Source organism: Oreochromis aureus, linkage group 20 (genome assembly GCF_013358895.1).
Source record: "Oreochromis aureus strain Israel breed Guangdong linkage group 20, ZZ_aureus, whole genome shotgun sequence".
NCBI lineage: Eukaryota > Metazoa > Chordata > Actinopteri > Cichliformes > Cichlidae > Oreochromis > Oreochromis aureus.
Window position 1 is genome coordinate 13240050 of NC_052961.1, and position 20998 is coordinate 13261047.

Sequence of the window (20998 nt, forward strand, 5' to 3'; positions counted from 1 at the left end):
AGACAGTCTGTTTTGGACCCCACGAGGTTCAAACTAGATTGTTATTTTATATATCTAAATACTTTAAGATAATTTTTATTATTGTGCTATTTTTATTAGGTGTAAATGCTTTTATTTGTTTAAAAAATGAAACTCTTTCAGTTTTTATGAATCAAATAATAAAAACAGAAAATCTGGAAATATATATATAGTTATCTAACCATGAAGTTTCACGAAGCTGCAATCAATGTATTTACATATTCAGTTTTTTGTATAGAAATGTTAAAAATGTAACATATTTAACTATTTTTGATCAACCAAAAGATACTGAATGACAGAAAAGCGTGGAAAAAGTAGGACTATTTTTCCCCCTAACTGATCAATAATAATATTTTCTAATCTTACATAAGTAATTTATGATGACAATTGTCGGTTTTCTTTAGGACCCCTCGTGAATTTTCCGTACATACTGTGGGGGCCGTCTTCCTCACAATTGCTTGTTTTTGTGTTTAAAGTTCCGCTTACGAGCTTAACTAAATTATTGTATACTGAGATAATCGGAGGTTTATCTGTGACGGGGAGAAGGTTAGCGCCGGTAGCTGGACACAGTCGTCGTTAAAGCCTGCGGGTATCAAGCATTAATACGTGCTAATCCCCGAACAGAAAGCGGTACAAAGAGTTTATTAATTCAGTAATAACAACCTTTTATGCATTTATATAACTTCAGACTGATTGTTTTAAATGCCCAGGAGTTTCTAATAGTATTACAAGTTTTAAAATGGCGGTACAGCCTGTTGATTTTGGCCAGTTTATGCCAACGTCTCACTTGCTAATTGTAGCTAAGCTAAAATTCACGACAACGTACCTTCACGACCTAAATTATAATTATACAATTGTTTTCTTTAGCTAACATAAAGAGTAACTGGCGAATGCTTTAAGTAACAAAGTATTTACAGTAAGTGGTCTGTATTATATCTAATATTTTTCCTGATCTGTAGCCCCACTCCAGAGGGAAAGATGTCCTTTTCTTCAACCTATAAAAATATCAATGTGTTACCTTCATCAAGAGAACAGATAAGTGACTCTGCTGGAATGATTGTGAGTCAAGGTGGATGCTTTACCCATGAACATGGGCAGGTATTGGGCAGTGAGCTTGGGCTGATGGAGATGACAGAGGTTGACTGTTCTCACCTTCAGCATCTTGTGGAGGCACAGTCAGAGTTTCCAGATGTCAGATGTCACCTCTCTACAGTGATGGTTAAAGAACAGGCCACATCTACAGTGATTTCTCCCTTCAGAAGCGCTCAAGCTATTGATCTATCAACTTCAAATGAAGACCACTGTATAGTAATGCCTGGAGAAAAGACACCAGTGTCTTATGGAGAGGTGCCAGGTTTTGTGCTGGCCAGAATTAGAGCTGAAGAAAGCCCAGCTGAACCTTTTACCAGTGACAAGAAGTCTGTACAGAATTGCACCAGACCAGCTGCTAGAGTTTGCTTAGAGAAAAGATTTAGCGCCATGTGTGCTGAAACCACGAGACAACAAGATATACAGTCTGCAGTTCTCAGCAAGTAGGTTTCAGTAATATCTATATACTATATGTGACTATCATTTTATTAAAGTATTGCATACATGTACTCATTTTGTGTGCTATGTCATGTTTCAGTTTTTTGACAATACTTCAGCAGTCTGCAGAGGTTCAAGAGACAGTCATGCATCCTCCAAAGCAGAAGTGGGTGAAAATGGACAGAGCAAATTCTTTTGGGGTGTCTAGTTCATATATAGAAGGTGTTTATGGCCCAGTCACCAACACGTGTGGACAGGTATGCTGGAAAAAAAACAGATCAATATGCTTTTATTGTATCTTAATGGTAAAGCAGAGCCCACTGTTTAATCCTTGGTTTTTCTGTTTTAATTTCAGGTTATGATCCCCAAGAGCGTTTTAAATTTTCACCCAGCAGAAGAGCAGCCTTTGGTGAACGTAGAAAGTAATAATTAGTATTCTAATCTTACTTCATAAGCCATAACTGTGTTGTTGGCTACAATTATAGACTGAAAGGCTGTGTCTAACTTAGTCTCACATGCTTGGGTTTTTTTCCACAGAGGATGCGGTGATACCCAAAGCTGCTAAAGCCGCCCCAGATTCTGCTGGAGAGCCACAAAGCAGCAAGAGGAAAGTTGCTAGATCTAGTATGTTGCTCAGCCAGCGCCGGGAGAGACACAATAGTAAGGAGAGGGAACGCAGGTGAGCAGGCAAAGGTTACACATGGAAGTGTCCCTGCATCCACAGTGTGCAACATGATAAAGATTTGCATTTCAGGAATATCCTGAGATGAAGTGTTTTAAGTGTGCTTGCTTTAGTCAGAGGTTTGAAAGGAGTTGCATTTAGGCACAAGAAGAAAACTATTTCAATTTATAAATTTTAAACATTTTGTCCTCTATTTGGGGTGGAACAGTGGTGCACTGCTTAGCGGTGGCTGTAGCTGAATATGTGTGGTTGTCTGTCCCTCTGTTTTAGCAGGTCATCTATTAATTGGAAGGTCGGTGGTTTGATCCATGGCTTGTGCAGTCTGCATGCCAAAGTATCACCGGGCAAGATACCGAACCCCATATTGCACTCTGATGCATCCATCAGTAATAGAAAGTGCTTGCGTGAATGCGTGAATGTTGTATAAAGCGCTTTGAGTGCTTGAGTAGAGTAGAAAAGTGCTATATAAGAACCAGTCCATTTACCAAAAGTGCATTCATAGTTTCTTTTCAGAGCCTCGCGCTCACAGTGTGGTGATGGAATGATTTGAGTGAACTCAGTCCTTGTTTGAATACATTCAGATAAGTAGTGCAACAGCAACGTATCAGAACTGAACGTCTTTTGGGTTGTGATCATTAGTTTTAGCTGCTTGATGTGGAAACTTGATTTATTTTGATTTAAAATAAGAGTGTCACTGAGGACTGAAAAGAAACCTGATTCCTATGCAAATGCTAAATCAGTTTAAAACAGATACACTCAGAAGTTAAATGGTTCATGATTTGAAACTGCTGAAGAGCTACCAAAGAATTCTTACCGACTGATGGCTGATTATTAAATATACAGGACTGCATCACTCAAAATCATCTGCATTGTCTGTGCTGTCGTACAGGAAGAGGATTCGTTTGTGCTGTGATGAACTGAACATGTTGGTGCCGTTCTGTGACTCGGAGACGGACAAAGTCACCACCCTGCAGTGGACCACAGCTTTCCTGAGATATATTACTAAAACGTATGGAGACACCTTTAAAGAGGTGGGCATGTGTAGAACAGTGATTGATGAAAAGTGTCCTCTAACTGAATTATCTGACACTAGAAAGCTGTGGCTGGAAGATAAGAGTTAATTACATTTCCCCTTGCTGCCTGTCTAATTAGTGAAGGAAACTTTGTGACTTTTGTTATTTAGAGTTCAAACTAAAGTCTTCACATTTTTACAGTTTAAAATCAAATAAACTTTATTGTTTTAATGAGAGAAATCATCTGCTGCAGTTAGATTATGCTGAAAAAAATGTACAACACAGCAAATAAAATCACGCCATACGCACAACATGCACTACCGCCACCAGAAGGGCGATCTAGACAGCTACAGACTTGCAGGAAGATAAAACATCTCTGGTACTATGTGTCATGAACCACTTCAACCTCCAATTCTTCTGTTTGCAGGAGTTCCAGAAAGTCTTCGCTCATGAGAAAGAACACTTTGGTAAATCCAGCTCAGGTCAGGACCCAGTGCACCACAGGATGGATGAGACACTGAGCAGCATTCCCCTGGCAGCAGAGCAGTGACCTCTCCTCATTGTTTTCTTCTATATGTCAGCCACAAAACTGAATTGAATTCAACCGTCAGAGTAGCTCAGGCTTGCCCAGTGAGGTGTGGGTGTGGGGATAAGATGAAGTATTGTTGACATGGTTAAATATAACCTTTTGATCACACTGCAACGATCTAGAAAGTGGAAGGTTTAGTTCAGGGGCCGAGTTTAACACATCAACCTTTTGGAAAGGAAGGGCTTTCCACACACAGATGGCGCTGTTTCTCTTCGAAAAGCACAGGCGGCGCTCTCGTTGGCAGATGCCGTCCCTTCAACCATTTTACTTTGATAATTTGTGCAGTATTTATACCCTGTATTCAAAATTGCACTTTAATGTCTTGTTTTCTGTTCGTTTTTATTCATTCAGAATGTTTTTCTACTGAGTGCCTGCCAACATCTGTTCTGTATTTGGATATTTAAGCAGTTTGGTATCGAAGTAAGTGTTACTTCCTAGTTAGTTGATGGACTTTTTTGATTTCAGTGTTTACAGCAGAGTATTCTGAAATGCAGACTGTTCATTTGATATGTAGAAAAGAGTAATGTTTTACTGAAAAGTGGCTTTATTTGTTCTTTCTTACAACATGTCGCTGTAGCATCTTACTGTACATACAACAGTCACCCACAAATAATAAATAGTATTTAAAGTCATGTATATTTAATAGTTACAGCACCGGTAGTACATAGTGGATGTGGTCATTGCAGATTGGAAAAAAATACTTTGTTCTTAAAATTCTTAAACTGTATTTTACAATGTGTGATCTATGCTTTCATAAATTTATTTTGCTTTTGATTCTGAAGTCTGAAGAATCAAATTCACATGTCATAAAAAAAAACAACAACAGAAAACAAGCTGTAAAAAAAAAGACTATCAAACGTTTTTTTCTTCCTTTTTTTCTTTGTAGATACACAATGTCTGGGAACCTGGATTTTTTGTTTTTTATTCCTTTTACAGTACATACACAGCTCCTCCACAGAGGCTTTTATGCTTCTTGCACTTATTTCCATGTTGAGGTAACATCTGTGATTTACATAATGGGCCATGATAAATGCACATCCACATCAGAGACAGTCACCATTTTTTTTAGAGTGTTATCTGCAGAAGGATGTTAACCAAAGTGTTTGGGGCGTTGAAGCAACATGTACAAAGTTTTTATACACAAAGGACTCATCATTCACTTTCCAGGTGTTTGTAAGTCAAGTCTTGTCATGTGATAGTACTTGGATCAATGCAGTTGTTCTCTTGCACTTCTCCTTACCTCTCTCCATTTCATATCATAACATTGGTTCTTTTGTCTTTCAGTTGCGCTGATGTTCATGTCACTCGCTGGATGTTCCTCTATTTTGTCAAAAATATCACACCATCTGATGTTACTCTTCCCAACTTGTGATGCATGTATTTAAATAAAGAGGACTTTTTTGTGGCCACTCTCTTCTTTCATTCCTTTTATCCTCACTTATAACTCTCTCACCTCGGAGTGGATGGCGTCAGGGTGCAGGAACTTATGCTTAATTGTTTTTGGGGTTGGAGGATTTCCCAGCAGGTGATGTTCCCTGACAAGCTGATGTGTCACAGATTCCAGGAGGTCCTTGGTGCCCAGTCCTGCCTACTCTGCCTGGCTCTCCGGGCTCACCTGGATCTCCTGGAGAGCCATCGCGCCCATCTTTAACAATTCCAGGTACCCCTGGAAGACCTGTGGGAATGCGCTGTAGTTAGAAGTTGCAGGAGTGACAGAAGACTTATACACTTATGTCTGTTTGACAAGTCAAAGTCTGGGATGAGTGGATGTTTAGAACAGTAGTTCAAATGTAGGTATAAAAAAGAAAATGATTGGTTCAGAAGGAAGTGCTCCGTATGAGAGCACATACCTTGGTATCCTTGGTCTCCGGGAGGCCCATCAATGGCTTTACCAATGGATCCCTTATCACCTGCCTCACCAACATCACCTGTTGTGAAAGCAGAAAATTTTAATCAGTGGTGGAAACAAAGTCCATTTACATAGGTGTGGTGCTAAAGTACAGTTTAGATGTTTCCTTTTTATACCAGTTCAAACTTTACAGTGAATTCAAACCTTTGTGTCTTGCTGCCTCTTATAAAAATCCCAGTGGGGCTTGTTGTCATGACTAATTAGCTTTTCCACCAAATATGGATCTCTCTTAACCCCAAAAACTCAGGATGGTTTCATGGAAGTAACTGTTCGAGGCTTAGCTAGATCAAATGATCCAATATTTTAGTAAGGAAAAGCAAACAAAAGTAAGAAAACAGAATTCATATTTGTGTAGCAAGAAAGTTTTTTAGCCCAATAATCATCTCACAATCTTTTGCTGGTAATCAGCAGCCTTAACTCCCTCAGTGTGCAAAAAATATCTTATGTATCGTTTCTACACTGAAGTAATGAATGATTAAATCTCTTTCCATCGAAAATGAATAGCTAAGTAGTTGAGTTGCTAATATGTCTTTTAATACAACGTGTTTACTGGTACTTGTGTACTATTGCTAGTTGAGTGAAGGATCTGAGTACATCTTCCATCATTGACGTTAACCATCTGATTATGCCTCTGTAAGGCTAAATAGGCAGGGAAATTATTTTTGTGCTCCTGTGACGTTTCATTTTTCATACCTCTGGGACCTGGATCTCCAAGTTCTCCTGGCAGGCCTCTGTACCCTGGTGGACCTCGGGCACCTGGATGCCCAATAGAGCCTGCAACTCCTGGCTTTCCTGGCGGCCCTGGAGGGCCAGGGCGGCCCACCATTCCAGGTGCCAGGGGTCTTCGCAGGTTGGCAGCCAGTTGTGCAACCTGATCTACATGTTGGAGAAGCACCAAAAGGTAAAAATACCGCATTAAAAAAAAAAAAAAATTGACAATAGAATGAGTAACACATGAAGATTAAATTAGGATCTCTCACCATCAATCATTGGGCCACATAGCTCTCTGATGTGTTGCTCACTTGCCAGTTTACCCTGAAACACCAGATTTGAGGCAGTTTATATGAAACCATTTACATCTATATGTATTAACCAGGGAGTTTTGTGCAGTCAAAAAAACAAAACAAAACAAAAGAACAGCACACTTACAGGTACACCTCTCTTTCCTGGAAGTCCAGGCACACCCTGCTCCCCTTGGAAGCCCATTGGGCCTTCTTTTCCTGGAGGCCCTCTTCCCCCAACCTCTCCTTGTGGACCCATCACGCCTTTAGGCCCCAGTTCACCTCGCTTCCCCGGCTACAATCAACAACAATTATCTGTTAAATAAGTCATTATGTTTGCAAAAACAAATTGATTTATTCCAAACTGAAGCTGAAAACATCCATAACATTTGATCGCTGACTAACCACCAAATGAGAAGCAAACTGGGTCTGTTGAAACAACGCGAGGGTGGCATCTTGTTGCTTGATAATTACTCCAACTAGCACAGCAAACAGTAAATGAGACTAAGAGAGGGTGGCTCATCAGTGCTGTCTCTAATTACATAAATTGTGCTGCAGCTTAATGTTGATCGCCTTTCCCTCGTGGCCATAGCAGCAAACAGGCCAATAAAACTAAAGCAGCAATACCTATCTCTAATTAATCCTATTAAACATGGAATGTGAGGCTGAATCATGTGCAGTGACTCTGACAAGTAGGCAAAAGCTCAGAGCTAGGTGCCAGTTTTTAATGTTTAGTGAGGGAGCAGAAACAGAGGGAGTTTGGAACAAACTTGCTGCTAATTACACCCACACACAACATCTGATCTATGTTTGGTGTTAATAGATGTTAATAGTTTGGTGATAAAAAGCTGATTTCTAAGATGTAAAAGCACAAAACATTGCAAAATGTAACAGGAAATATAGCTCACCTCCCCTTTTTGTCCAACTGGCCCAAAGGGACCCTGAAAATAAGGACATTGTTTTAGATAATTGTGAAAACGTTCTATTACAGAACTGCATTCAGCATTCAAACAGTCAAACATTGTTTGGTACAGCATCTTTCACGCAGCTTTAAATAAAAAAAAGAAGGAATAAAGACAATAGATAAGAGCCCAAAGTCATGTTAAAATACAGAGAAATACACTATCAGAATAAGCAGATTTAAATAATTGTTTATAATTGTGTAAAAATAATCATATTTTCAGTGTTTTCTGATCCATTGGCAGCAAAAACTAAAAGCTACCTCACCAGAACTTTTTGTTCAGCACCATAAAACTTGTGTAAAAGGACCGGTGGAGCCGAATACACTTGTACAAAACAATGAAGTGCGTTAAAGACAAGTGCATGTACTTGAGTAGGTGGAATGGCCTTAGCCTCTGCACAAACAGTACAACTAACTACTGCAAACACAGTAACTGCTTTGTAGGTTACTAACACTGCACAGTGTTAGTATTCAGACAATGACGAAAACACTTACAGGATCTCCGTTCTCTCCTGGTAACCCATCACTTCCTGCAACACCCTGAAATGACAACGTGAGATCTGAACTGCATGTGACATAACGCATAACTGAAGAAAGTCTTTCATCTTATAAGCTTATGAAAAATCTATGTATGGGCAGGACTATACATATAAAATAATCATTTCTTTTGTTTACTCTTCAAAAAGCTGGATGAAAACTATCACAGGACATCAGTGGAGATTGTTGGTGACTTACCATGTCTCCTTTAGGTCCAGAAGCCCCGACTGGGCCCTATAGGATTGAAAAAAGAGAATGAGAGAATAAATAAGTGGCATGCAGAGATATTTATTGAAGGCCGGCTGGCTGGGAAAAGGATGGGGGTGGGGGATGAAAGGAAGCACGGTGGGCTGGTTGAGGGGAACCAGGACTGGTATAAAGGCTGGCTTTGTTCTGTCCTCATGTTCTAAACAGGAGGCCACTTTGTGTCTGTGTTGGGCTGCAGTTTGAGTTTATACCACTAAGACTGAGACAGGATGGTGATACAGTGGGATACAGTGTCCTAACATGAACACAGCTGGACAGTCACACATCTCCACTGTGATTATGTGGAGATACGCGGGGACACACCTACACATGTCCATGTTTGTTTTATATTGGGGTTGTTTTTTTTAGCAACAAATAAGTCACTCCATCACTTTACATTTCTTGCTTTCATATTCTACTTCAGCAGTAAACTGGTCACATTTGCATTTTGGACTACTGGGGTAACAAAATAGACATTTTAAGATGTTACAGGGACATCATTTTCCTGAATAATTAAAAACCCACCCTGTCACCAAATTCTCCACGAATTCCTGTTGGTCCTGGAAGACCCGGATCTCCCAAGTCTCCTTTGACTCCCTGCAGCACACGGCACACAATCAGTAAGTTAAGAAATAATAATAAGAAGAACAAATTATGATGATTTATCATTTAAAGCAACTACCTGGAAGCCTCTTACTCCCCGAGGCCCAGGGTTGCCCACTGGTCCAATACCTCCCTGTCAGAAAGAGACATAGTCATATAATTCTTCTAGAAAACATGAAGCACTAAAAAAAAAAAAAGCACTGGAAATTAATGATGCTTCCTTCTTTTGATTCGGGAAAGAGAAACTAAACAAATGCAGGAGGTCGTTATGTGAGGCAGGATTTGTTATGCAGTGCGGTGTGTGATAGTAGGGGTGTTAATTCCGATGCGAGTTTTATCTTTCTTTCCTTGCCGCAGGCTCTGATGTGAAAAACAAAGATCTCTCTGTTTATAAATTCCTCCCTCTTGAATACCTGCCCTCCCTGTAGGTATCGCTCCATAACTCCACCTTAGTAAGTCACTGAATCAGAGAAAAATACTCCTAGCACTCTTGGAGATTATCATTCACATGGAAGGCCAGTGGTTCATTTTATTCCAATTTAGTACCATGTTGTAGACTGCCCGTCGTTTTAGCCTTTTACTTTGGCTCTGTTAATCCCATTTCTTTTTCAGCCATTGTCGTTTAAAAACCGCCCACTGGTCATTAAAGAAGCAAACTTTAAAGTGTTGGAAACTACTAAGCCTAAATTCTATAAATGGGTTATAATCAAAAGATGTGCAGCAGGAATTTTAATAATTTCGTTTGTAAATGTGGCAGAGCTTATATTGAGGCTTTTTCAGATTTTTTTTAAAAATAGCAATGCTAGAATTGCAGCAATGCACCAACAGGTAGTGCAAGACTTCACGTAATATACAGCGTGATCATTAACTTACCGCCACTCCTCTTGGACCTGCTATCCCCCTCTCTCCTGGGATGCCAATCTCACCCTGAAGAGAAGCGAAAGAAATTGCAGACAAGTCAGAAAAGTTTAGAGAGCTCACCTGCTGGGTCAAGTGACACATTTATTAGACTGTAACACCCTAAAAGCACCATCAGATACATACAGGAATACCTGGCTCTCCAGAGGGTCCCATCTCCCCAGGCTTTCCTGGATCACCCTGGTGTACAGGAACGAGAATGTAACAGTTTTCCTCCATGTTTCTAATCATAGTTTAAAAGTTAGAATATATTTTGTGGTGATACTCACAGCTTCTCCTTTAGATCCCTTTGTACCAGCCTTTCCTGGCAGACCCTAGAACCCCCCAAAAATTACATGAATGTACATAAAAAAAAAGCACAGAAAGTGAAGGTGATTCTCATGGCAGTGATGAAAGTGGTGATTATTAATAACACTTACAGGAAGGCCATTTGGTCCTTTCTCTCCAACTACCCCGTGGCGTCCAGGATCGCCCTGTCAGCAGACAGACGTCATAGTTAGTGTGAAATCAAGCAGTTAAAGCAAAAGATAAAAAATAAAAATGCATCTTACCTTCTCACCATCCAACCCTGGGGTCCCGTCTTTGCCATCTCTGCCAGGAATACCCTGTTGAATCCATCAGATATGACTCGCATTGTTCTGACAGGTGATATAAATATAAAATCTTGAATTCTGTATATTTGCACTTACAGGCTCTCCTTTGGGCCCTAGTCCACCAGAAGCTCCTTTGGGACCAATTTTACCCTGTTAAAAGACACATGATATTTACATCTTATGTATACACTCAAATCACAGATCAAATTTTTTTTACATACTATTTCTCCTTTGGGTCCTTTGAATCCCTGTGGTCCTTTTTCTCCGACATCACCCTGGAAACATCAGATTAAACACACACACAGCTATTCATTGATGGGATCTGCCATTTATTTAAGCTGTGAACTACTAACCAGTACGGACAAACTCTTTCTATTTTTGTGATATAAACATCGGGAGACTCACTGTCTTTCCAATAATGCCAGGGATGCCAGGCTTGCCTCTGAAACCAGGGAAGCCCTGGGGACAAACAGAGAACGAGGTCAAAAGAAACACCCTGACACAAATCTACATCTACTGAGTGAAAACAGGTAAAAGCTGCTTACTCTGTCGCCTACAGGTCCCATTGGGCCTTGTAAACCTCTTAGACCACGTGGACCCTGAAACACAGCGTTTGAACATTTTGAAGGCACTTTAAAAGACAACAACAACCTATTATCATCAAATAATGCTTCAAAAAATCCTTGTGCGTAGAGCAAAACTTAAGTGGGCAAAAAACTGTGGGCATATCTCACCTGGAGACCCACAGTGCCAGGAAGACCTGGTGGACCCGGTGGTCCAGCATCACCCTAGAGACAAAACAGGGCAAAATGTCAACATTAAATCACAGAAAGATGTTGATTCTCTTTTCAGCCGTAATATAAAATAATAATAACAGAAACAGCAAAAATCTTCAAGCCATATATCTAACTCACTTTCTCTCCATCTTTTCCAGGTTCTCCCTTGTCTCCTTTATGCCCAGTGTGACCCTAAATGAACACAAACACACACAGAAGTGAATGCCGTCATGAGCCGGGTGCTTATATTTACACGCTGTGAGATTTCAGCAACATTTTGGGTTTACTGCGATGTAGATCTAATAAACTTTGGAAGGATGTTTGATGTACGCAGACTGTATGACGATAACACCTCTGCTTCTTCTTTTCACCACACAGCTTCCTCTGTGCAGTCGTAATGGACTACGGATCATTTAAGCAATGCTCCCACAATTCAGCTCATTTTTAATTTAGTTTTATTGGAATGCCAAACATTTAGCTTTGTGCATTTTAACTCCATATATTGTTTTTTCATGAGTAATGCCGTGCTACATTGCTGTTGGTAGGTTAGTAGATGTAGGCTGTAGCAGCAGATGCATTCTGAGAAGGTCATCTTACATTTCTGAAACACTTTTGTTAGTGTTGCTTAAATTGCTTTTTATAGTATGACTCTTTCCTGTCGGCCACCTTTGGTCTAATATCGTGCTTAAAAAACAACATGAAACAAAAAACCCCAAAACTCTGTTTACCTTGAATCCCGGCATTCCCGGAGGACCAGGCGGGCCAGAGGGGCAGATTGCAGGACACTGCAGAGTACAGAGACAAAACACTGAGACCTCTACAGCCAGTGTATGTAGAGAGCACATCTTCAGTTTTCTGCCATCACACCATTTTCACAAGAAACACTTACCAGAAGCTCTCCGTTGAGATCATGAAGTGTACCGGGAAGACCCTGAGAAAGTGAATAATGACAACACAAGTGAGAAATACGACAACATTTACTTTAAATGTGACTTTGCTGCATTCTTTGTTTTTAGTGCTTTTCCTGATATCCACTGGGTGACTGGGAAAATATGACAATGTGCCTACTGTACCAACACCACCAACACCAGATATACAATGATAACTGTACTTACTGGGAGTCCATCTGGGCCAGGAGGTCCGGGTAGTCCTGGAAGACCCTCAGGACCCTGACAAACACACAGAGGAGCATCAGGGTAAGCAGAAGGACCTTCAGCATCTCAGGATAAAAGAAGTGATTATTTTCCCAGTTGGAAGGTTGTGATGGAACTAGATTAAAATCAGGAATTGTCTTTGTACTGTACTCAAACAAAAATGTGATTTTCTTGTTTTCAGTTCACACTGTTGTTTGAACTTAACTGTACAGAGTGAAGTAAACTTGAAACCTCCAGAGCAATCAGAACAATTTCATTTAAAAAGGAAACGTCTTGCTAGACTTTGCCGTTTTTTGTAGAAAACCCCTATCAAACACTATTTATGATTATTCAGTGAACAACCGATGACCTGTTGCTATAGTAATTCTGAGAGTAGCCTAAACATTACACTGAGTTCTAACAGGTTTTGGGGTCTTTGGAAACATACAAATGAGCTGAGTTCAGCCTAAATAAAGTGTGACCCAGTAGAAACACTGACGATGTGTCCTTCTCGGTCAGTGGTTATTCTTATCCTCCTGCTACAGTATACAGAAATTTAGGGCAACGTTGTCCTGGTTGATTTGAAGCTGAGATCACAGGATCTGTTAGCTTTACTGTAGCTTATTGTTTCTGCTGCAGAGGCTCGTGTATACATTTTCTGTTATTATCATTTCACATTAAAAATCAAGTGGAAGATAAGAGTTTTCTGTCGATACAGAAATGAAACAGACTACCTCATTCTTATTCGAATGAAGAAATCCCTTAATGATGACAGGAGATCTTAATTAGAGACACTCACCACTGGGCCCTGGGGTCCGGGTCCGCCTGGCAACCCGTTGGTGCCGGGAAGTCCCTAGAAACAAAAGAGACTGGGTGTTTGCATGCCACCAGAGCACATGTGCCGCACACTGTCTGAACTACATCAAAGAATAATGAGCATCTGATTGCAGAATGCAAATAAGCAAAAATAAATAAATAAAAAATGACACCACAGGTGTACTCCCCCAGAACAACATAAAAAGACAGTGCTGTGTACTCACTGAAGCTCCTGGTCTCCCTCTGCCCTACGGAAGACACAGGAAGGCAAATTAAGTCACAAACACCTGGGAAATGATTAGATTCACACACTGAAACAATATCCACCATGTGACGTGACTGCATCGAATCCATGTTGAATATTTCTCATGGATTGTTGCTTTGAGGCCAATGTGCGCTTATGTATATGACATCTGAGTAATCCTAAGACAAAATGTGACACTGCTGCTTGAGTCACCCAAGAGCTGATCATAAACCTGACTTAACAGGAGCACGAGTACAGAAAGGTATTCTCTCCGCATGAAATAATAACGTCTGAAAAAAGTAACTGCCGTAGGTTTAATAATTACTGTGGGTAAAAGTATTTTAGGGAAATATTCTGTGTAACAGTAGCCTCAATCACGTGTTTACTTATAAGAGAAGAGGAAAATAAAGGCTTGTTAGGTTTTACACATGTGGGGTTACTTACAGGAGGTCCAGGTGGCCCAGAAGGACCTGCTTCACCCTGTAGATAGCAAGGCACAAATCACAATCAGCCTCTCAGGCATAATCACACCTAGCAGAAACTTTTAAGGCCCATATCTCATTCTATTCAATTCAATTCAGTTTATTTATATAGCACCAACTCACAAAAACACTCACCCCAAGGCACTTTATATTGTACAGTAAAGACGCTACAATAAATGCTCACATACAGATATAACATAAATTCAGATTTTTCCCTTTTTATATATATACTTTAGGTTTAAAGTAGCCTGTCTGCAAGAGTTTGAATTTATGTGTTAATAAAGCCTGCTATTCCAGCAGGATGAACAGTACTGGTGATAAACATCAACTTATTCTAAATGAAAAAAATAGTTTCAAACAGTACAACGTCTATCTCGAAGCAAGCTTCCATAGTTTTGGCAATACATTTCAGCCTAGCGTTAGGTCAGGAAGAGCCAGCCCACAGTTCTGGTAGATCACCTGATCTTAACAACAGACCTACATCAGCTGAAGGCTCATCTGATGCCACTTCATGCATCCAGTTGGTTAATATCATGCAGTGCTGAATCTGTCTTGGTCTGTCTGCCGTTTTTGTGCATTTGCAAGCCACTTTGCAACCCATGCCCACCCAAACACCTGCTGTCATGCTGTATCAGATCTGTGATCTGCCACTATTGATGGCATATACATAAAAATAAAGGTTGGATGACTTGGATGGGCTGGGGATGGAGCAAATCATTTCACTGCTCATGCAAGGGGCCTAAATTCAACTTGGTTTAAGTTAGGCATTAAGACTTACTAGCTTGGATTTAGAAAAAGGTCATGGTCTGGGTTCAAATTCAATGGCTGTGATCTCTTTTAAAGGTTTGATTTCTTGTGTCTGCAATGATGGTTCCCTTCCTGCTTTCTCTGGACAAAATATGTGCCTCTGACACAAAAATTATATCTAAATATGTCACTCAAAAATTTGTGCTCACATGACAAAATATTAGAATTAACGTCCATGAACATGAACATGGAAAAATACACTGCTGGTTCAAATGAACTCATTGGGTGGGGACTTTTGACTGGTCAGTATAGATGAAAACCTTACACTGAATTGGAGGTGTACACTGAGCAACGTTATGTACCTGAAAAAATGAGATCAGCTAACTACCTGAATATGTGGAACGACCTGGTTTTTCCATCAATGGATTTTTTGTTCCCTGATGGCAGAGGCATGTTCCAAGATGCCAGTGCCAGGATTCTTCTGGCTCAAACTGTGAAAGTGTGGTTCACGAGGCATTAGACATCATTTTCACCATTTTTGTCCACCACAGATTCCAGATCTCAACCCCAGAGACAATCTGTGGGATGCACTGCAGAAGACTTTAGCAGATGGACTCTCCCATCATCAGTACTGGAAGATGTCGGCAAAAGAAACGTGTGAATTGTGTGAAATATGTGAGCTAAAGGGCTTTTTTGGGCTGAGCTGTAAAGACTGTTTTTTGTGAGCATCTCATGTGTCGTTATGACACTTTTTCACACGTGCATGGGAGGACGGGGAGGTCCCAAAACAAAGCCATATCGTCAAATATTTAGTATTGCACATTAAAAATAAAAATATTATTTGAACTAATGTGTAATATTTATACAATGATGCCCTCCCAACTAAACAAACAAACAAACACAAGAAAGAGAGAAAGAAAGATAAAAACAGATAATCTGATTGGGTGGGTCTAAGTTTGGTTTTCTAGCCAAGATTTAGGCTAGCTCTGGAGGACACATTGAAAAAGCATCTTATTACTAATTATTTTTCAAGTTATTGGACTAAATGATCAAATTGTGGTCTGCTGAGATGCCCTGTCTTCTTTTCTTTTAGTTCTCCTTTGTTTACTTCCTCCCAGCTGTATTTGTGGTGCCTCAGAGGACGATTGGCAAAATGACTCCAAACAAACAGATGTAACACAGCAATGTTACACTAATTCGCTCCATTCCTCAGCGTGTAATAGGACATACTGTCACACAAATCATAAACAAATGGTTGTGAGGTTGCTACTCACACAGACTTTACTTTATGTCTGATTAAGTTAGTTGTACTTTGACTCTGACTTTGACTCAAAGACTTTAATCCTGTTTGTCTTTGCATGACTCTTCAGTACTATGAGCCAGCAGTAACAGTTTAGTTGTCTGAGTAATCAGTGACATGGGTTGACACAAGCTTCCTCATTAAGTTGGCTAATTAGTGGAATTGCTAAGGGGCTTGGGGAGTGAGAGCATTATCTGTCTAGTTGGTCACTTTGAAGCCATTTAATAGTGGCCCCACGGTCTTTATCATATCATATGTTATATTCATATATACAATGGTAAAGAAAAGCCTTCCTGTTTCATCATAAGACGCAGCAGCAGTTTGATGTCATAGGTGCTGTAATTCTGTCTTCTCTTGTGCTTCTGAGAGGATAATACCTGTTTACCCTCGGCATTGGAGCAAGAGTTCATTATCTCCCATGGTTTCACAGATTGGTGGGAAACAGTGTGCATTCCTAGCCGGATTATGGAAGCAGTAGAAATAAATCCGATTCTGATCCCTCATTAAAAATATTCCCACTAGGAGGCTGAGCCAGGTTGACAAATCCAGGCCGACAGAGAAAGCACAGACCTTGTGCCTGTTAGGCCTCTTAAACATCTTCATGCAACAGAATCAACATGCAGAGTTTGCATGCATACGTATATGCTCCTACATGTGTCTTGCAAGTGGCTGACTTCAGCTAAATTATGAAGGCCAGTGTGAAGTAGATAGGAGGTCTTTAAACCCAGCTAGTGCATCTTTAAATGTATTCGCAGTGTCCCAGAAAGCTCACAAAACTGAGAAAAACTTACTGGTTCTCCTGGGGGTCCATCCCTGCCAAGAGGACCATCGGGACCTGTCAAACCCTGGAGAGGAAGTGCAATGATGTTTTAAACAGTAACTGGTCATTTTGTAGCATCTCTATGTTTGTGTACAGATGAAAACAGAGCTGGTATGTTGATGTTACTTTAAGGACTGGCTGTGTTTGCTTATCGGACACTTACATCTACACCTGGAAGTCCCGGCAGTCCTGGTTGTCCTGGTCCCCCTGGTTTTCCCGCTTTCCCTTTGGGACCCTACAAAAGCAGAGTGAGTAATTTACTTCCCAAATAAACAACTGATTTATTCTTCTTGTATCACAAAATCATCATCAAACTAAAATAAAGGTAAACACGTTAAAGGGAAAACCTAAAAGAAAGACTCTAAAGTAACACATTTCTGATTTCAGGTTATTTAAGGGACCAAGGTGCTGTTTTCTTTTGACTGAAGGCAGGGTAGTCTGATTACTTTTGAGCCAGTAGGAAAGACTCCTGATAATGTTATGCTTAATTTATTTGTTTTGCACATATAGTTAATTGTTAGTGAGTTGCATTATCACTATTTAAATTTAAATGGCAGCCTTTCTTTGCTGCACAGTTCATGGATATGCCTTGTACTTTAAGTGGAGGAGAAACAGTTCTGTCTCTGGATCATGGTCTTTAAACAAGTTGCATCTATTTAACACCAATTTACAATAATTTGACCAATTTTGAGGAAGTCAAAGGTGCAAGAAAAACACTTACAGTTAGGTGCATGCTTATAGTTGTGACTGAATAAAACGCACTTTGCTTGAATTGTTGGAATACTTACTGGTTTCCCTGGCAGACCGGGAGGTCCTGGTTTACCCTGTTAATTAGATTAAAAAAAATAAGTAATTAAATTTGTTTTCAAGATAATCTTGAACCAGACAAATTTCAAAGGCACTGCTACGCAGACCCAAACACTTTAGTGTTTTATTGGAGAGCCAGCATTAGCCCCTCTTTAATATTCATCAGTAACTTAGTGTTTTAGGTAACTGAAGCAGTGAGACCGTGGGCTGCTTCACTCTATACAATGTTTAGCTTCTGCTGTGACGGGGGGAAGAGCAAACACTACCAAACCAGTCAGCGACCTGATGCTGACCGGTCACATGATAAAAGCTCCAGTTTGGTTTGTGTAGGGGAGGGGTGCTGAAGGTGCAGGCAGGAGGTATGAGGTGTAACTTCAGATGGTCTCACGGGGTTGGGGAATGTATGAATGGGCCCTCTGTTAGCCTAAGCTTCACTGGAGTCACAACTAAAAGTTTTCTGACAGGCATGGACAACATTTGCTTTCAGTGTTTTTCTTTTTTTAGTTTAGTTTGACAAAAATCAGAAAGGATAAGGACTCTGCAACGTTAGCAAAGTTTTTCTTTTTACTTAGCTTGCCTGTAATCCAATTTCCTCTTCATCCCTGTGCAAATAAAGCCTCATTTTATTGTTTTACTCTCTATTTATTTTTTACTATAACATCATATGCTTACCTGCAATAAAAACCTTAAAGGCAAGGCATCAGGGGGATGTAAAAACATTTTCTGTATTCTGTAACTACATGCTATGATGGCCTTGACACTGTATGAGTCCTGTAATCAGCTTAAGGAGCACTGTAGACAACATAAAATGTTTTTTGTTTTTTTTTAAAAGAAAACATAATCAGCCACACAGTTTTTCTAATTTAGTTTCACACAACTCTGTTCAGAAGATAAACTTAAAGCCTGCCTACCTGATAGCCATCATTATCATTTAATACTTGTAGGAGGGGCTGTGGGAGGAGTCACTCAGATAAAACTAATAAATAATATCACCTATCCACACCTAAGCACAAGCAAACCATAGTATACCATAGGTAACTGAGTGGGTTTATTACCCACAAAAATATAAGTGCTTACGCATCTACTCTTTACTCCCATTGTCTTGAATTTCGGTGCATGTTTAATAGTCTAAATGACAGAGAGGTGTTTTTATATGCAGACACCCTTGGTCTACTCACGTCAGTACCATCCCTTCCTGGTGGCCCTGGGGGTCCTTGCAGGCCAGGAGCTCCTCTGGGGCCTGGCCTCTGGAACATGAAATTAATGAGAATCAACTTAAGTGACCCTCTTTTGATGGAATGCAGTAAAAATTTGGAGGCAACAGAAAGTGATGAGAAACGTTTGGCATATTTTGACACAGTGACTGTGAGAATGAATAAGAGAGAGAGAGAGAGAGAGAGAGAGAGAGAGAGAGAGAGAGAGAGAGAGAGAGAGAGAGAATAATAAAACTAATATTAACGATGTAACACTATGAGAATCCTCTTCAATTAAACCTGTACTGCTATGATCACCCAATACAACAATTTTGCTCTAAAGACTTGCTCCAAAGCTCGGTTTAGTCAGGGAGTGAACAGAGGTTTCATTGTGCGCACTGATCTCCAATCCGCGCATTCCACAGATTCAAGCAAAACATCGGCCTGACTTCACTAACTAGTGCAAACGATAGAGCCACCTGCACACAATTACACTGCAGAGCAACAAACCTGCAGAACCAGAGAGACCCCTGTTCATTCTAGTTCCTCTTTAATTTGTCAGGATTAATACAATATATGTACAACTAAGGAAAAAGGTTCACAGAAAGCATCAGGTTGTCAGGTAGTGTGTGAATGTCTGCCTGAAACCTGCCGGAAGAGAGTCACTTCTGTCATCATCATCATCATCACTGTCATCAAAACAAAAGATACACTTTTTAAATTACTGACTTACTACATGAGATCTGCAGGTAAAAAACAAACCCATCACCAATGACGCGCAAAGAAAAAGAAGGGTAATAACTTAGTAACTCTTACCTGGGCTGAGGATGATATCAATAGCTGGGACAATAAAAGCACCCAAAGCGCAGAGAGCACCGCCATAGCTCCCCACTCGCCCTCACAAACCCGAGTTTATACAGAAAAAGTCAAATCCCCGGCCCTCGGTCCTCTCTTGCTCCCCCCCAGCGTCCAAAACGGAGCCTTCCTTCACCTGGCGGCGCACAGCTCCTGAATAGCTTTCTCTTTAGTTCCAGATAAACCCGAGCCTCCAGCCGAAGGGGCTGAACTCAATCTAGCTGGCTGAACACAGGGAAAGGGGGGTGGGAGGTGGAGAAGGTGGTAGTATGCAGGGGGGAGACAAGATTTCGGCCTCTGAAAATGTGGGCTGAGCTAAAAATGTATTACAATAAATAAATAAATAAATAAATTACAAAAAAAAAATACTCCACACAGTGAAATGTATGTGGAAGAAACACAGGAAAAAAAAAAAAAACACTGGCCAGCAGGGGCGACACCTCTGGTTGTAAAAAGGAGCCTGATTATACAGCAGTAAACGGGGAAAGCTCCGCTGCTCTCCTGATGTATCCAAACGTTTTCCATGAGTTTTTGGTTTCAGTTGCTATTTTCAAGTTTAGTTTTCATACAGATTCTTGTCTTTTTAGGAGTCAAATAGAATAATTAACAGCTGGTTGAGTGTTCACCCTCAGCATCTGAAAGAACAGCTGTTTGATACAAATACAGGATTCTTGATAAATTTCAGTCTGGCTTTTAGAGCTTATTCCCCTGAAATGTGTCACCAGTGAGATTTTTATGCGTAGTGACCAAGCTATGGTTGATAGGTTGAGATACTGGGTGGGTGTATTGGGGTCTGCTTTGGAGTGATTCTCGTTATATTTGTCTGAATGATCAGACAAAAATTGCCACATGGTTTTGTTTTGGGGTCTTGAACATTTCTGCTATATCTTCTCTCTCTGTAGCACATTTTGAACATTTTAAGGACATTTCTTATCAATACTACACAAATGACATTTAGTTATATATTGCTATTAAGCCCCAAGATTTTTCTGAACTACAGATCTTGCACAGGTGCTTAGATTCTATTGAAACTTGGGTATCACTTTATAATGTCACACTAAGCATTAGTAAGGTGTTAGCAAGTACTTAATTCATCATTTATATATCATTACTCCTGTATGTTATTCATAAATAGACGTTTATTCATCTGTTACTCCATGTACAGCTATCACTGCTAGTAATAATCATCATCATAATAATAGTATCTTTATGTAGAAGTGGCATACTA

At 40.1% G+C, this 20998-nt stretch overlaps 2 protein-coding genes across 7 annotated transcripts; one reads left to right on the forward strand and one right to left on the reverse strand.

Annotated features, from left to right (window-relative positions):
- The first annotated feature begins 260 nt into the window (after nt 1–260).
- LOC116310905 lies at nt 261–5192 on the forward strand. Of its 6 annotated transcripts, none has more exons than XM_039605033.1 (9): nt 371–648; nt 978–1550; nt 1646–1802; nt 1901–1967; nt 2083–2224; nt 3117–3258; nt 3668–3722; nt 4181–4249; nt 5114–5192. In XM_039605033.1, exons 2-8 carry the CDS (start codon nt 997–999, stop codon nt 4231–4233), a joined length of 1170 nt encoding a protein of 389 aa, XP_039460967.1. In that variant the 5' UTR covers nt 371–648; nt 978–996; the 3' UTR covers nt 4234–4249; nt 5114–5192. The 6 variants fall into 6 exon arrangements, with proteins under 6 accessions (XP_039460964.1, XP_039460967.1, XP_039460966.1 ...); XM_039605032.1 differs by lacking the exon at nt 5114–5192 and adding an exon at nt 4716–4832 and having other exon boundaries at nt 372–648; XM_039605031.1 differs by lacking the exon at nt 5114–5192 and having other exon boundaries at nt 373–648; nt 4181–4676.
- Nucleotides 4368–20011, reverse strand: col9a3 (collagen, type IX, alpha 3). The gene is made up of 32 exons (XM_031727908.2): nt 19732–20011; nt 18901–18969; nt 17704–17739; nt 17079–17150; nt 16887–16940; nt 14011–14046; nt 13547–13570; nt 13306–13359; nt 12489–12542; nt 12263–12304; nt 12102–12158; nt 11512–11565; nt 11332–11385; nt 11143–11196; nt 11003–11056; nt 10819–10872; nt 10694–10747; nt 10556–10609; nt 10424–10477; nt 10274–10318; nt 10131–10184; nt 9960–10013; nt 9166–9219; nt 9009–9080; nt 8436–8471; nt 8196–8240; nt 7648–7680; nt 6888–7034; nt 6719–6773; nt 6432–6614; nt 5680–5757; nt 4368–5504 (listed from the first exon to the last, which is right to left on the reverse strand). Exons 1-32 carry the CDS (start codon nt 19795–19797, stop codon nt 5320–5322), a joined length of 2037 nt encoding a protein of 678 aa, XP_031583768.1. The 5' UTR covers nt 19798–20011; the 3' UTR covers nt 4368–5319.
- Between the last annotated feature and the right edge of the window lie 987 nt (nt 20012–20998).